Source organism: Notolepis coatsorum, assembly GCF_963971535.1.
Source record: "Notolepis coatsorum genome assembly, chromosome: 2".
In the NCBI taxonomy this organism is placed as follows: Eukaryota; Metazoa; Chordata; class Actinopteri; order Aulopiformes; family Paralepididae; genus Notolepis; species Notolepis coatsorum.
In genome coordinates, this window is record NC_140166.1 from 208,044,244 (window position 1) to 208,057,088 (window position 12,845).

The 12,845-nt window shown below is 43.8% G+C and overlaps 1 protein-coding gene across 1 annotated transcript in view; it reads right to left on the minus strand.

Annotated features, from left to right (window-relative positions):
• Positions 1-1,201: 1,201 nt before the first annotated feature.
• kdm4b (lysine (K)-specific demethylase 4B) overlaps positions 1,202-12,845 on the minus strand; it is a 136,961-nt gene continuing 125,317 nt past the window's right edge. The window contains 4 exon segments of the mRNA XM_084309027.1: positions 1,202-3,195; positions 5,032-5,124; positions 9,896-10,015; positions 11,477-11,644. Of these exon segments, the coding sequence (XP_084165153.1) occupies positions 2,575-3,195; positions 5,032-5,124; positions 9,896-10,015; positions 11,477-11,644 (1,002 nt within the window). The 3' untranslated portion in view covers positions 1,202-2,574.

The following is a 12,845-nucleotide window of genomic DNA, read 5'->3' on the forward strand; positions in this document are numbered from 1 at the left end:
AGGCTATATAAAGAATGACATCCTCAAGGCATGTAGATTTATAATATTTTAACTTAAAACTAGGCTACTTTTGCGTATAAAGTCATAATATTCGCAAATCCACTGCTGCACGCCTTCCTCCCGGCTCCCGCTGCTGCCGTTGTTATCATAACACTACACACATATCGTAATGTTTACAGCAAACTGTAGTTGATCACCAGGTATGTTTTATTAACGTAGAATAATTCATATAAGAAAAACGATAGGGACATCTCTTACCTTTCTCCACTGGTTAAAAATGCCAGGAACTGAAATTGAAACTTGCTGTGCGCCGCGGTGATATGTGTTTATTATGAAATGACAATTGCGTGTTGACACGCCCACTGCGCGAAGCCTCCTAAATAACTTTTTCCAGTTTGCACATATCTATTATCTATGACTAATTCTATCTATTTTTAGGGGCAAATGCGATTGAAATAGTCGCGCTGTGGTTACGTGACGTCATTGCTATTTTAGAGCTGCTCTACCGGTTAAACGGTATAGTCAAAATCCATACCGTAGAGCAAATTAATACCGTTTATACCGTATACCGTTTATACCGTCCACCCCTAGGACTGTGTATGTGTAACTAGGAGGGATAGGAGGACTGTGTGTATGTGTAACTAGGAGGGATAGGACTGTGCATGTGTAACTAGGAGGGATAGGAGGACTGTATGTATGTGTAACTAGGAGGGATAGGAGGACTGTATGTATGTGTAACTAGGAGGGATAGGAGGACTGTATGTATGTGTAACTAGGAGGGATAGGAGGACTGTGTGTATGTGTAACTAGGAGGGATAGGCGAAAAGACGCATTTTCAATTGCGCATTACATTGGCGAAAAAGTCATCTCGCTTCTTCTTCTTCTATACTCCTACCAACACAAGTCATTCCTCACTCACCCCTATGGATACCAGAGGACTTTCCCAAAACGTGAGGCATCTCATTGGGATTCCTGCTGTGTATCGGCTGGTGTAGCAGAGGGGTGGGGGCAGTAATAGCAGTAGTTATACCTCCACTGGGCTCAATCGCTCCATTATGACAAAGTCAAACCCTAGGATACCTGCGGGGAGGGGAGCGGTAGGCAGCTCGGGCAAGGACGAAGAGATGAAGAGGAGGGGAGGAGAGAGGAGAGAGGGGGACGCATCATAACACATGCAAAGGAAGGACGCGGGAGAGATGACCATGATTACAACCCAGTTTTAATTCAAAACGAAATAAGATCCTCTTCATGATACACGGGAACATAATTGATATGCTCCCAACTTATCACTCATGGTAACAGGAAATGTGTGTCACGGCTCGAAGTTTGACATAGACTAATTTAATTTCACATCCACGAGGCCTGCAGTATGTACAATGCGACAGTGTGAGATGTCCTGTCCGTCAGTAGTCTGGGATCTCGGTGGCGCCATCGTGGCACAAACTGGCCAACATGCCAATTATTTGGAAAAAGGTGTTTCGTCTGCCAGAGTAGAAATTTTGTATATGTCTCTGAAAATCTGTAAAAACGAGTGTCATGATTTCATATTTAAAAAAATGTTTACCACCTCGCTCAACACTCTTTAACCCCAGTTAATAAAATTCACAAAAGAGGAAAAAAAAAGGTACGGTGGCATCAATAATAATAATAATAATAATAATAAAAAAGCAGACATTAATAGTAGCCTATACAACATTGAGTTCTACATAATATCTTGACTACATATGCTACAAAAACACCTCCAGATCGTTCCAGAGGTGAAACATGGGAGACACGAGAATGAATAATTTTCAATAATGTCGATACATAAAAGGTCACACTTGTAACTATTGTGACACATCTTCACAAAACCTCAAATATGCAGTGGCCAACAAGATTACACTCTAAACGTTGCATTCGACATTTCCTCGGTACAAATAAGTGTATATCAATATGTGACTAGACATTTAAATACTGAATCCCCATCTGCCATTTATATCAGCCCGTTATCTATTTATCTCTCATATCATAATCAAAACACATTTAAAGAGTTACTGTACATAGACGGTGTTGATTACACTTTCTTCCCCAAACACATTTTTGCCGACCACAGCTGGCCGCGTAAAAAATATATATTTGTTGCTGGTTATTTGATCAATCAACACAAAAGAGAGTTTGAAACATGAGGGCTTCCGGTACCAAACGTGTGCCGTACTGTAATAATTAGCTTCCTGTGAACAGAAAAAAAAGCTTCCTTATTGAAGTGATAGAGAGAGAGAGGTATGGAGTTGATGCCATCGTGTGACCCGTCTACATGTGGAGGAGGAGGAACGCACAGCGGGTGTATGAGAAGCCTCCGTCCTCTTTAGCTGCTGCTATTTCAAAAAGCAGGCTAGATAAACACCACAGCAAACGGAAGGAAATCAAAAGTAGACATGCATCGAAAGAGGACCGCTTCACGTCTGTGTACTTCCTGCCGTGGGGCACGAGTCCTCAATGCCTGCGTGGCGTTTTGTCTGTTAGTTTAGTGGCTGTTAGTTTCCTTTAGCTCGCTTCCTGTGAGCTTTAGCCGTAGCATTAGCGACTGGTCTCTTTTTAATACAGGGGGCGGGGCCCAGGGCCGTCGCCCTGAGGGAAGTGTGAGTTGAGGAGGGTCTCCATGTAGGACACGTAGCCGTTGCTGGGCGTGTAGCACTCAGACATGTGTTGGGAGGGAAGGGGCGGGGAGAGGGCCGACAGGAGGGGGTCCGAGTTCAACGTCGACTCGAAGGGGGCCGACGCAGGCATCAGAGTGGGGTCCGAGACCAGAGCGGACGCCGCTGACGCACCCGTAACGTCCATTTGGGACGTAACATCCATTTGGGACGTAACATCCATTTGGGATGTAACATCCATCTGGGCGCCATCGGTCGTGGTGCTGGTTTGAGTGGTGGTGTTGGTGTCCATTGCGGTAACAGTAGTGTCTTTTGAGGGGGTGTTAAGGGGGGGAGGGGTTGTGGTTGTGGTTGTAATACTATGGTGCTGTGGTGCTGGTCCTGAAGCCTTGCCTGGGAACGGGGCTGCAGCGGACAAACAGGCAGGGGTGTGTGTTGCTTTCGCTGGGGTTTGAAGGGCTGGCCGTGGCTTGGATTTAGCAGGTAGACGACGCCGCTTGGCTGCCTGGGCTTCATCTTCCGAGGCTGGTGAAGGTTCCTGGGTGGTGTTCACTGGTATAGCCTGAGGGTAGGAGAAGAAAGAATCTCCCTTTAGAACCCTCCCAAATATACCTCTTCTAGAACCCTTCAAATACACCTAATACAAACCTGAATATACCTCTTATAGAAGCCTTCAAATACACCTAATAAAAACCCAAATATACCTCTTCTAGAACCCTTCAAATATGTCTACTGAAAACCCAAATATACCTCTTCTAAAAGCCTTCAAATATGTCTACTAAAAACCTAAATATACCTCTTCTAAAAGCCTTCAAATATGTCTACTAAAAACCTAAATATACCTCTTCTAAAAGCCTTCAAATATGTCTACTAAAAACCTAAATATACCTCTTCTAAAAGCCTTCAAATATGTCTACTAAAAACCTAAATATACCTCTTCTAAAAGCCTTCAAATATGTCTACTAAAAACCCAAATATACCTCTTCTAGAACCCTTCAAATACACCTACTAAAAAGCCAAATATACCTCTTCTAGAACCCTTCAAATATGTCTACTAAAAACCCAAATATACTAGACGCCTTCAAATACACCTACTAAAACCCCAAATATACCTCTTATAAAACCCTTAAAATATGCCTATTAAAAACCCAAATATGCCTATTCTAGAACCCTTCAAATATGTCTATTAGGGGTGTAACGGTACACTGTATTCGTCCCGTGAATATACGGTACGTGCGTCACGGTGCGGTACGCACAGCCATACGAAGAATACGTCTCATAACACTAGGTGAAACTAGGGTTGCACATTTTACAAATCTATGCTCATTATCTTTACTTTACTTTACACTGGCTTACATTGATCTTTAACGTTGAATATTAAGCTTGTATTGCCAAATGTAGATGATGAATAAAACGTTGAAGCTTGTAAAGAATGGCACGAACGATGACAAGCGGACAGAACAACGTGCACTGACACTGCACTGGGCCGTTTCTCCCCATCTCCCCTCCTGTTTACTAGTCTAGTACAGCCTAGGTGTCCCTAAAACAAAACCATGAATGAATTATTTATATGTTTTGTAACACAGCAGGGTCATTACAATTTTACAGTTTTCTTTAGTTTTCTTGTTCGCAATAATGTTAACCAATTGAAACACACACACGCAAACACACGCTTCTTTCTCCCGCGGACTTAGTCTCACAGGCAAAGCTGATATATATATATTTATAAAAAAAAAAAAAAAAAAAAAAAAAAAAAAAAAGCACTACATACATTTCTGGACTGATCCTCGCCAGTTGCTGCTACTGTGTTTAAATCCAAAATATTGACAAATCCCCTGCCATTGTTGTGTAACATGTCTGTTCTCTAGTCTTCTTCAGTCTCTGCTTCACATTAAGTTAAATCATCTCTACAAGTGAAACTGAAACCAAGTTGTTGCATAAGTTGTTAAGGGAACACAGAATGACACCAGTATCACTGACTACCACGGAAAGCTTAGATTATTGTGTGTATATATTATTCTATTTAATAATAAGAATAATAATTATTATTATAAATATATAATAATAATTATAAATATTTTTTTCCTGTTGTAACGAACTCGTACCGAACCGTGACCCCAATACCGAGGTACGTACCGAACTGTGGCTTCTGTGTACCGTTACACCCCTAATGCCTACTAATAACACAAATATACCTCTTCTAGAACCCTTCAAATATGTCTACTAAAAACCCAAATATACCTCTTCTAGAACCCTTCTAATGTGCCTACTAAAAACCCAAATAGACCTCTTCTAGAACCCTTCTAATGTGCCTACTAAAAACCCAAATATACCTGAAAAAAGCTTTACCAGTCTGAGTAATCTAGCAGTGTGTATGTATATGAACCCTGTCCCTTACCAGACGGGCTCGGACCCTCTTGGGCAGTTCCTGCTCCACCAAGTGTATCTCTGTTTGCTTTAGTATCAGCTGGCTTTGGTCCTGGAACTCCACCTTTAGAAGAGAAGAAGAAGTCTTTAACACACACATGCAAGACGGGCGACACACAGGAACATGTCTCTGCACTTTCCCCAACCCGTCGCCTTCCCCCCAAGGGCAGCTGGAAGCAGACATGGGCTGCGGCGTGGGGCTGCGCCTGGGGACCAATCCAAGTGCTCCTGTCCATCTTCGTCAGGGACGCGACAGCGCTAGCGATCTGTTCTGTATGTTTTTCCCATTAGTTTCATCTTATTGGGAGGGGAAACCCTTGTGAGCATGGGGGGAGAACATGCAAACTCCACACAGAAAGGCCCGGGAGATACCCCAACTGGGTACCTGGCAACCCTGCAACCTGCCCCCCCCCCCCCCCCCCCCCAAATTTAACCCAGGACCTTCTAGCTGTGAGGTGACAGTGTTAACTACTACACCACCGTGCCGCTCTGGGAGATGGATTGAGAGAGGAAGATAACAAATTGAGAGGAAGATCATAGCAGATTGAGAGAGGAAGGTGATAACAAATTGAGAGGAAGATGATAGCAGATTGAGAGGAAGGTGATAACAGATTGAGAGAGGAAGATGATAACAGATTGAGAGGAAGATGATAACAGATTGAGAGAGGAGGATGATAACAGATTGAGAGAGGAAGATGATAGTAGATTGAGAGAAAGATGATAACAAAGGGGAAAAGGTGATTTGAGGACAAAGTACAAAGAAGAAAGAGGGTGACCAAAAAAGAAATAGACTTCTAGAGTACAGGAGATTAGTGGGTACTGGGTAGAATGAAACGTTTAGCATTAATTATGTGTTTGTTAATGTTATGTACCAGGAGCCTGATCACTCCTGTGTCACTGTGCATGCAGGTTGAGGGCTGCCAATTAGCTAATTAGTGCTGATTGGTTACCTGCTGGGAGCTTTAAAACCAGCCCTGGTAACACACATGCAGTGTCTGTGCTTAGAGGAAGAGCTGTCACGTTCTTCCAGTCCTTGTCCTTTGGTTTACACTAATAGTTCCTTGATATAGTAGCATTTTGAGTTAGAGCACGGGGTTTTGGTGTTGGTTTGCACATAGGTTGCGTGCCTTTGAGCCAGGGTCGTAACAGTTAAACTACATGAGACAGTGTGTGTGTGTGCGTGTGCGTGTGTGTGTGTGTGAGAGAGAGAATGTGTTTTGGCCGACCTAAGTATGCAAGTGTACACTGTGCAAGTTGATATTCCTACACAAATAGTCCTGATAATGGTGGTAACCATGGCTACTGCAGGCTAGTGGGGATGTTTCGCCATCATTAGCATGAAGGCCCTTCGGGGGGAGGGTGACGGATAATGGGGGGAGAAGGAAGGAGACTAACGACAAGGTCGCGCTCACAACGCTGACACGAGGACCAGCTGGAGACTTGTTTTCTTGTGGCTTAAACAGCTCTCCGCGCTGCTAACAGGCTCTCAGTGCCGCCTCACACAGACAGCTCACAGTGAGCCAGGGACACTAAAGGAGGGAGGGAGGGGGGGCACATACTTTTAGAAAAGTTGTTGGGGAACATAAGTGGCTAGAGAATTATGTGACATTCTACAGTGAACAGAACAGGGCACCATCAGAGTCACAAAACACACAAACATGCTACAGTGAGACGAGAGAGAGATACAATTATGTGTATTTGGACACCCAATATAAAATTATATAGATGGCCGAAGAGCAAAACCTCCTATCTGCACAAGAAAAGTGGGGAAAGACCTCCTATCTGCAGAAGAAAAGTGGGGAAAGACCTCCTATCTGCACAAGAAAAGTGAGGAAAGACCTCCTATCTGCTTGAAAAAAAGTGAGGAAAAACCTCCTATCTGCACTTTGCGAGTATACCTGGTCGGTATTGTTGACACATAATATAGTAATATAGTCCAAAAACAGTGTATTGTATTGGTTATCCTTAAAAAATTGCATTCTGGAAGAAAACAACACGTTTGAAAAGTTTTTCTTCAAAAAAAAAGTGACATTTTCAGATGCTTTTCGGCCATAATTATTAATGATTGATAATAACTATATGAATAATTATGGATGTACATGATCTAAGAGTCGGTGTGTCATGTGTGTATATGTATCGTACACAGAGCTGTTCACAGGATGGAGAGCAGGATGCTGGCAGATTAACGGGCCCACTCTAAGTGTGTTTGCTCGCACGTCTGACGATGTGTAGCTACACTTTACATAATGTTTCCTGAGATGAGTCCCACTGATAGCACCTCCAGGACGGCCCCTCCTCGGCCGCTGAGCGTTACACCTCGTAAGCGCTCCCGTGTGTCCGCCCCATAAATCCCCCTCGCGAGCAGCCGGCGCGGGACTTTAGGTTTTAATGCCCCACTGTATCAAGCTGCTCTGCCATAATCTACAAGGGCAGTCAGCATCTCACACTGATACACCGATACTACACATTGCACTGATACACATTGATACACACTGGGGTTCAGGGAGTTGACACTGAGAACTCAAAGCCCAGAAGGACCATGTGCACCTTTTTTATCTCCAAAAAAGGAAAATGAGCAGATAGAATGATGAAAAGAGATCAATAAATTGTCAGTTCTACTTTTTCTCCCATTTTTCTATTTTTCTCCCATCCCAATTTCATATCGTCCAATTCTACCCTCCCCTGTCTCGAACGCTGTTAGGCCATGCCTCCCACAAGCCGGCTGCAATGTGGACTAAGCCTTAAATCACGTGTCCCCTCCGGTACTCGAGGAAGCAGCAGTCGCATCTTTTCACCTGCACAGCGCGATCTCTCAGCGTCGGGGGTCTGCGTTTGGAGGGCACGCCGCCCCCGTCGCTTCCTGATTCTGCTGCGCAGGCGCACCAACCGACCTGTAGGAGTCGCTGTCCACAACGTCCGATCCCCACCCATCAGCTTCCCACCCCCTAATACTGCCAATTGTATTAGTATGAACGACCAGCCAAGCTGATAGCAATGCAGAGAGCTGGGCTTGAACCCAGCGTCTCCTGTATTGGTGGTGAGCGCCTTGCCCAATGCACCACCTAGCCGCCCCCAGTTATACCTTTCTTGATTGCAGCTACAATACTAAAATAATACAAACGTCTGGCCTGACGTTGCCTTGAAAAGATTCTTAACCGGCTTCACTTCACATACTGCCGTCTTCCCAACTATCACAATTTTGACAAATGGCTTAAATCTAGATTTGGGCGACAGTGGCTCAGGAGGTAGAGCGGGTTGTCCCCTTGAGCAAGAGACTTAAGCCCCTAACTGCTCCCGGTGAGCGGGTTGAACACCTTGCATGGTGGCCTCCACCGTCGGTGTGTGAATGTGAGTGAACGGGTGAATGTGAGCGATAAGTTGTAAAGCCCTTTGAAAAAAAACGCTATATAAAATAAATTAATAAATAAATGGTACATAATATATATATATCGCTTTTATCCGAACTGCTTTACAATTTTTGGTTCCTCACATTCACCCATTCACTCACACACAACGCCGGCAGAGGCGACCATACAAGGTGCCGACCTGCTCATCGGGAGCAAACTTTGACACGCTGCCCGGGAGGAGCGGGAATCGAACCGAGAACCTTCCGATTACCATACGACAGCTCTACCTCCTGAGCCACTTACGCCCCTTTATATAGAAATACTGCTATATATAAATGCAGTCCATTAGATTCAATATGGGCTATATATAGGTAAAAAATTGGTAAAATATAGGCTATATATAGGTAAAATATAGGCTATATATAGGTTATAGGTTAAATATAGGTTAAAATGGATCCTAATCAAAGGGAAGGAGTGACCCCAAATATAACTTCACTCTCACTTACTAATCCTATTGATTGCCACGCTGAACACGTCTACCCATGACAGTAGTGATTTACACACCAAGCTGCAGGTGGCAGACAGTCTTATTGCAAACAGATGACACAAGTGATTTGAAACAAGGTGCTGACAAGGTTTCCCCAAGAAATACCATATAGTCATAGCTCATTGTATTGCGTTACATAATCATCACCACAGACATCCTGGTAGAAAAACTACAGGTCAAATGGTCATCATGAAATTAACTTTTCTCAAACCCTGCCCTCTTTTCTTGATCCTCCAATTACAACCGGAGCTTACCCCTGGAAAACCTTTTGAGATAAGGTCAATTGCTTGGTGATGCATAATACGTTAGCCTGGGAGCCAACACCTGCCGAGCACAGTTACAAGCACAGCCATATTGGATATCCGTACGAATCCGCTTCAAGGTCCTTGACCTGGCATAATGTGCAGCGACGGGAACGGCTCCCTCCTACCTCCAGTAGTGGTCCGTCAATGGTCTCTAACTACACACCCTCAAGACCCCTACGCTCTACATCTTCTGGTCGCCTCAGACCCACTCCTATCCGAGCTCTGGGAGGGTCATCAAAGAGAAGTAGGCTATTCTCAGTCCTCGCTCCACAATGGTGGAACGAACTCCCCACCACGGTCAGGTTGGCTGAAACCCGGCCATTTTTCTGCTGTCGACTAAAAACACACCTCGTCAAACAATATCTGAAATAATCTGGAAGAAGGAAAAAAATTAACCCTCTTATCTTTTTACTATCTACTACTATGCTACTATTCTTGTACTACTACGTATTCTTGCCAATATGTCTATACTACTATGCACTCGGAGTGCAACACCCAAGCTCGATACTATTTGACGAACAATGCCACTGACCCTTAGCTGCCAGGGATGCCTGGTGACATGTTGTTCACAATCTGTAAGACGCTCTGGATAAACGCGTACGCTAAATTACTATATTGTAAACACTCTGCCCTCACCTGGTACAGTGTGTGGACGTGTTCTTTGACGTAGTGGGCGTTGACCTCTTGGCCGTCGGTGGTTTGCACCAAGAGCGTGTCCCTGACGTCCGGAGGCCCGGTGCGGAGACAGTCGTGGCTCTGCGGAGAAGAGAGGAGGAGAAGAAGAGAGGAGGGGAAGAGAATAGAGGAGGAGAAGAAGAGAGGAGGAGAGGGAGACGGTAGGAAAGAGAGAGGTGGGAGTGAGAACAATAATAAAAGCTAATAAAAAAACGAACCTTCGTACTGTCTTTTACCATCATAAACTTTGCTACTAAATAATCCTTTGGCTTATATTACTACCTACTATGTTAATATGTCTTTACTACTATGCACTCAAGATTGTAGCACCCAAGTTCAACACTGTTTGACGAACATCGTTACTCAGCTGAGTTGTACCCTTCCTTCTGACCTGTCGTACAGAACTTGTAAGAGGCTTTGGATAAAAGTGTCAGCTAGGTAGGGATGGGTACCTTTCACATTTGAACCGATACGGTACCGGTACCTGTGAATCGATACCGGTACCCAACGGTACCTTTTTTCTGTACTTTAGTCTCAAGAAATTTAATTTACCTACTTCAGTTGTGGAAAAAAAAATCCAAACTTCAAATAACTACAATTTCGACAGTTTTCGGCTTGTCATTGCTCCGACTGCTTTGTTGTTGAATCAAGTCAAATCCTAGGTAAGCATATATTGTGCGTGTGAACGTTGACATTAAAAAAAAAAAAAAAAAAAAAAAAAAAAAAAAAAAAAAAAAATTCTCTCGGTATCTCACTTGAATAGATACTCGGTAGTACCGACGTGTTTCGGTTCGGTACCTCAAAAGTACCGAATTCGGTACCCAATTACCCATCCCTACAGCTAAGTGACTAAATGTAAATGTATGTGTCGGCCATGTTGAAAGTCATCTTCTCTGCCATAGTCAAATGGTAAATAGTGCATTTATATAACAGCTTTCATCCAAAGTGCTTTACAACCTATGCCTCACATTCACCCATTCACTCACACATTCACACACCGACGGTGTTAACTGGTTGCCAACCAGTTAAACGGGAGCAGTTAGGGGTTAAGTGTTTTGCTCAAGGACACTTTGACGCGCTGCCGGGAGAAGCCGGAATCTAACCGGGAACCTTCCCATTACCAGACGACTGCTCTACCTCCTGAGCCACTGGCGCCCGTTAGTCAACCTCTGGTGCTTCAAACAACAAGGATATCCTTCACCTCTGATGAAGATATTTGGTAAAAATGGTAAATGGTGCATTTATATAGTACTTTTATCCAAAGCTCTTTACAATTTTTGTTCCTCACATTCACTCATTCACTCACACACCGATGGCGGGGGGCAACCATGCAAGGTACCATCGGGAGCAATTAGGGGATAAGTGTCTTGCTCAAGGACACATCGACATGCTGCCCAGGAGGAGCGGGAATCGAACCGGGAACCTTCCGACTACTGTACCACTCTACCTCCTGAGCCACTGTCGCCCCTCTATTTACATGAGAAACTGACGGCCGCAGCCGGCTTAGCTATACAGCATGCGCCACCAGTGAGGAGGACTTACTATGATGGTTTCAGGGTAGAGGTTGTCACAGTAAGAGCCGTCGGCGAAGTTGACCTCGTAGAAGGTCTGCGTTGCCATGCCGATAATGGTGCAGTGGTAGAACCACCCGTCGTTTTGGCGTCCAATCACCCTCTGGCCAAGAGAGGGACCCTTCGGAGCCTCCCGCATCTAGGAGAGAGAGACTGATGGTTACACTCTATACCTACTGAATTAAGAATGTCTTGGCCCGAATATATGACAACATTTATTTAATTTGACCGAAAATTACATCTTATATTCACGGACTAGACATTGAGAGGTGTCATCATGGGAAAGAAGGTTTTTACTTTGGAATGAATGAATGAATGAATGAATGAATGAATGAATGAATGAATGAATGAATGAATGAATGAATGAATGAATGAATGAATGAATGAATGAATGAATGAATGAATGAATGAATGAATGAATGAATGAATGAATACTTTATTTAACAGATTGCAGAATGGGTACAATACAGTACGGCTCAATACACACAATTGTTAAGGGGATGCAGACCAGAGAAAGACGTTTGTCTTGTTTACATCAGGGTCCCCCATTTTCAATTCATATTGAGATTTATGACATACACAACATACATGACATTTATGGCATAGGGACATACAGGTATTTAGTACTGATACATTTGTGACATAAACGGTATTCAAATATACAGTACTGTTACCCATAGATCCTGACAGAGTATATACTTATGATGGGGAGGGGACTGTACATTAGGAGGGGGTGGGTGGGTGGGTGAGAAATATACATACGGCGGGGAGAGAATATATACATGCGGTGGGGAGAAGACTGTCTATTAGGAGGGGGTGGGGGGTTTGGACATTTAGGGTGGCCAGTTTCTAATTGCAGCCTCCCGTAGGTGTTCTTTAAGAGCGGTTTTGAATGTGGGTAGGGATTCACATTCCTTTACAGCTTTGGGTAGGGCGTTCCACATTGATGTGGCATAATTGCGAAACGTGTTTAGTCCCTTGTTTGAGCCGAATCTGGGTTTAACATGATTTGTTGAGCTTCCTCTGGTGTTGTGGTCGTGGTATTCACTGACCTTTGGGAAGTATTTTGACATGTACATGGGTACCTTAGTCGTATAGTGTATCTTGTAGACCAGGCCCATTGCAAGTTGCTGTACTCTGTCGTCTACTCTAAGCCATCCTAGGTTGTCAAAGTGGGCAGGGGTGAGGTGGGTTCTAGGGGTAAGGTCAAATACCAAGGAGCGATATGGACTACTTGATTTTCAGTATATGGTGTAAAACTGTGGAATTCTCTACAAAATTATTTAAAGAGTCATACAAATATCTTTCAGTTCAAGAAAATGTATAAAGAAAGAACAATC